The sequence below is a fragment of the Gymnoscopelus microlampas genome (genome assembly GCF_963454915.1).
Source record: "Gymnoscopelus microlampas genome assembly, chromosome: 15".
NCBI classification, from domain to species: Eukaryota; Metazoa; Chordata; class Actinopteri; order Myctophiformes; family Myctophidae; genus Gymnoscopelus; species Gymnoscopelus microlampas.
The window spans coordinates 29,802,650-29,806,362 of NC_139952.1; the positions used below are offsets into that span (position 1 = coordinate 29,802,650).

At 49.0% G+C, this 3,713-nt stretch overlaps 1 protein-coding gene and 1 pseudogene across 2 annotated transcripts; both read left to right on the forward strand.

Moving 5' to 3' along the window:
• LOC311061910 (mitochondrial basic amino acids transporter-like) lies at window positions 1-834 on the forward strand (the record flags this gene model as incomplete). Its single annotated transcript, XM_084080614.1, has 1 exon — window positions 1-834. The coding sequence occupies one exon, from the start codon at window positions 1-3 to the stop codon at window positions 832-834; it is 834 nt and encodes a 277-aa protein (XP_083936740.1).
• A 1,538-nt stretch (window positions 835-2,372) lies between these two features.
• LOC311061727 (cyclin-dependent kinase 5 activator 1-like) lies at window positions 2,373-3,036 on the forward strand (annotated as a pseudogene). Its single transcript has one exon. The product of its transcript is annotated as a cyclin-dependent kinase 5 activator 1-like (transcript).
• The last annotated feature ends 677 nt before the right edge of the window (window positions 3,037-3,713 follow it).

A 3,713-nucleotide genomic window follows, 5' to 3' on the forward strand; every position in this document is an offset into this window, starting at 1 on the left:
ATGGATTTCATTGCTGGCTGCGTTGGAGGTGCTTCTGGAGTGTTGGTTGGTCACCCATTTGACACAGTTAAAGTGAGGCTACAGGTCCAGAATATTGACAAGCCTCTGTACCGCGGGACCTTCCACTGTTTCCAGTCCATCATACGCAAGGAGTCAGTGTTCGGTCTGTACAAAGGCGTCGGACCCCCTATGATGGGCCTGACCTTTATCAGTGCCATAGTGTTTGGCGGTCAGAGTGAAGCCATGCGCCTGCTGGGTCAGGACACTCCCATGAACCAGTTCATGGCTGGCGCAGCAGCAGGCGCCATCCAGTGCGTCATCTGCTGCCCCATGGAGCTGGCCAAGACCCGCTTGCAGATGCAGAGCAAGTCCTCCAAGAAGTTGTACAAGAGCTCCCTGGACTGTTTGCTGCACATCTACAAGCGCGAGGGGCTGTGGGGGGTCAACCGCGGCATGGTCACCACGTTCATCCGCGAGACGCCGAGCTTCGGGGTGTATTTCCTGACCTACGACGTGCTGACACGCTCGCTGGGCTGCGGGCCTGACGATCCAAACACGATCCCCAAGCTGCTGTTCGCAGGCGGGATGTCAGGCATCACCTCGTGGCTTGCCACCTACCCCGTGGACGTGATCAAGTCCCGCCTCCAGGCGGACGGGGTGGGCGGGGTTAACCAGTACAGCGGCATTGCCGACTGTGTGCGTCAGAGCGTGAGGAAGGAGGGCTACATGGTGTTCACGCGAGGCCTCACCTCCACACTCCTCCGGGCGTTCCCCGTCAACGCAGCCACCCTCGCCACTTTCACGCTCTTCCTGAGGTACGCCAAGGGGGTCTAACAGAGGTCACTGAGGAAGTCAACTTCAGCTGAGGTAAGATTGTGTTTAGGGGAGAGTTACAGCCATGCAATAACCCGGAAAGGGACTTTTGTCAGGGAGTAATATGTAAAGTAATATTACTTTTGCCAGACCCAGAGGGTCGGCCTACATGAGGCTTTGTCCCTATTTCGTCCATATATGGGGATAAATGTCTGTCCATCTTTTGTCCCTCTTTCGTCCATACATGGGCATAGAAGGGACCTTGCATGACGTGACTTTGCATGACACGTCATGCGAAGTCCGGCCATTCAGATTTCAACCACTAGGGGTCTGGCAGTACCAGGTCTCCTGGTTCCCTTGTTAAACAACTAGTAATAGGCAATATATTACTGTTTTTGAGCAACTTGCCCAACACTGATAAGCATTCATGCATTTTCTTGCACTTATTCAGATACACACCTACAGTATGGTTGTGAGTGACCCATATATGAAAATGTTTACTTCTTTCTTGTATGTGGGTAAATGCTATAATTGTCACCTTGCCTGTCAACGCAGTGCACATGATGTGCACACTTACACACAATCTTATGTTCGTAGTCTCAAGGCAAACAGGCAAGGTGACAATCGTAACACATACCCGTTTAATCTACATAAGCAGAACAATAAGGAGAAAGCAGTAAACCTATCACACACACGTGCAGTAACCGTCTGTCTGTCTGTCTGTCTGTATGTGTATGTATGTATGTATGTAATGTATCACAGGGACAGAGTGTCCACACATGCAGTTTGTGTTGCTGCCAAACACAACAAAGGAATTGGCAGCATATCGTCGCTGTTGGGCATAAACCATAAACTCCATAGTTCATCTCTTTCTCAGAAATAAGTGCCCTATTTTAAACTTTATCATATGACAAAAGCAGTGAAAATAACAGATTTACAAGCTCGCAACATGTCACATCATGACGCGTTGTGAGCTTGTGACTTATAAAGAAAACAACCATTTTCTCCTATAATGAATAGGACGCCAGCTTGAAAGTGGTTAAGGCTGTCTGTGGGTTTTATGGATAACCAGAGCTATTTTTTGTAGGAAATGTATTTAAAATGTATTTATGGAGAATAAACTCACTTTATCACTCACAGTCATAGGTATGTATCTGAATCACAGAGGGCCCTCACATTTGCGTTGCTGCCTAACACAATAAAGGGAATACCATATAGAGCAGGCCTTGATTAGGAATGAATAAGATCAGGGGATAATGAGTGGATCCACAACATGGAAGTAGGGGGAGGGCTTAATGTATAGCTCAACAATAACTGATCTTACCCTCTATAAAAGACCAAAGGTTCGACTGGTTGTCTAAACCTGATTCAAGACCCGCTTGATTGGCTCCGTATATGGGGCTCCAGGAGGGGGTCTATGATGTCAGACTTGGTTATGTCAGTTATCTCCATGGGGATGTCGGGATGGAATAAGTCAGTTATCGCCATATATGGGTTTCCAGGCATACTGAACACTGTATAACTCGCGGGGTATCCATTTATGACTAATGCTAGCAAGTATGGGCTCCACGAAGTCCAAGCATGGCGGAGACGCAGGAGGCAAGGATAGCCCACAGTACGGACACGTGGTTGCGGTTGCGTCTACGTCCACCGCCTCCTCTGACAGCCTGAAGATGAAGAAGTCCTCACCCTCACCCAAGGCTTCGACCAGTGATGAGCTATTGTGCAGCCTGGGTGAGTTCCTTTGCCACCGTTGCCATCATCTCAAGGGCCTGTCCCCCACCGACCCGGTAATGTGGCTCCGCAGCGTGGACCGCTTCATGCTGCTGCGAGGCTTGGAAGACCAGGACTTCATCACGCCGGCCAATGTGGTCTTCCTCTACATGCTGTGCCGTGAGGTGGTCTCAGCCGAGGTGGCCTCAGAGCGCGAGCTGCAGGCCTCGCTCTTCACCTGCCTCTACCTTTCATACTCTTACATGGGCAACGAGATCTCCTACCCGCTGAGGCCCTTCCTGGTGGAGGCTGAGAAGGAGGCATTCTGGGACCGCTGCCTGGAGATCATCAACCGCATGAGCGGGAAGATGCTGCTGATCAACACCGACCCACACTTCTTCACCCAGGTGTTCGATGATCTGAAGAACGAAATCGACGACGGAGGATGAAAAGACCCATCTTCTCATTGGCCTGAACCCCCAGGGCTGCATCAACTTCCATCAGTGTTAAACATCTCCTGCGTCTTACATGGCTTTAACAGTACCCTCTCAATACGAACCGAGGATCTCAACAGAGATAACACGCTCCACCGAGTCCAGCCACACCAGTACACCTTATCTCTAACTCAAACACACACACACACACACACACACACACACACACACACACACACACACACACACTTTTTACATTAAACCGGACTGTTAGTATGTGATTGTCACAGCCCAATGACATGATACTGACCATGATACTGATCATCAGTATCACACAAAATGATATGAACACAACATTTTAAATTTAAATGCATGTCAGTATCATGGTCAGTATAACTTAACCGTAGCCTTAACCATAACTGAATCTTACCCTATAACCTTAACTGATCTTACCATTAACCATTATAACTGATCTTATACCCTCTTCTGTCATGTATCGTCATCAGATACATGATCAGTCCAACTCAATGTCGTGCGGTCTGGTCCTACTTGAAAGAGGCCATCCTGCCAAGGTGGTCTATACAGGGGACAGGTGGTGATTATGTGGTTGGCAGTCTGCTCAAGCTCCCATTACTCGCATGCTGTGCTGTCAGCAAGGCTCCACTTCTTCATAGACAATTTGAAGCAGCCGACCCCAGTCCGTAGGCGGCTCAGCAGGGGATAATACCATAACTGAGAATACCCTAATCTTAA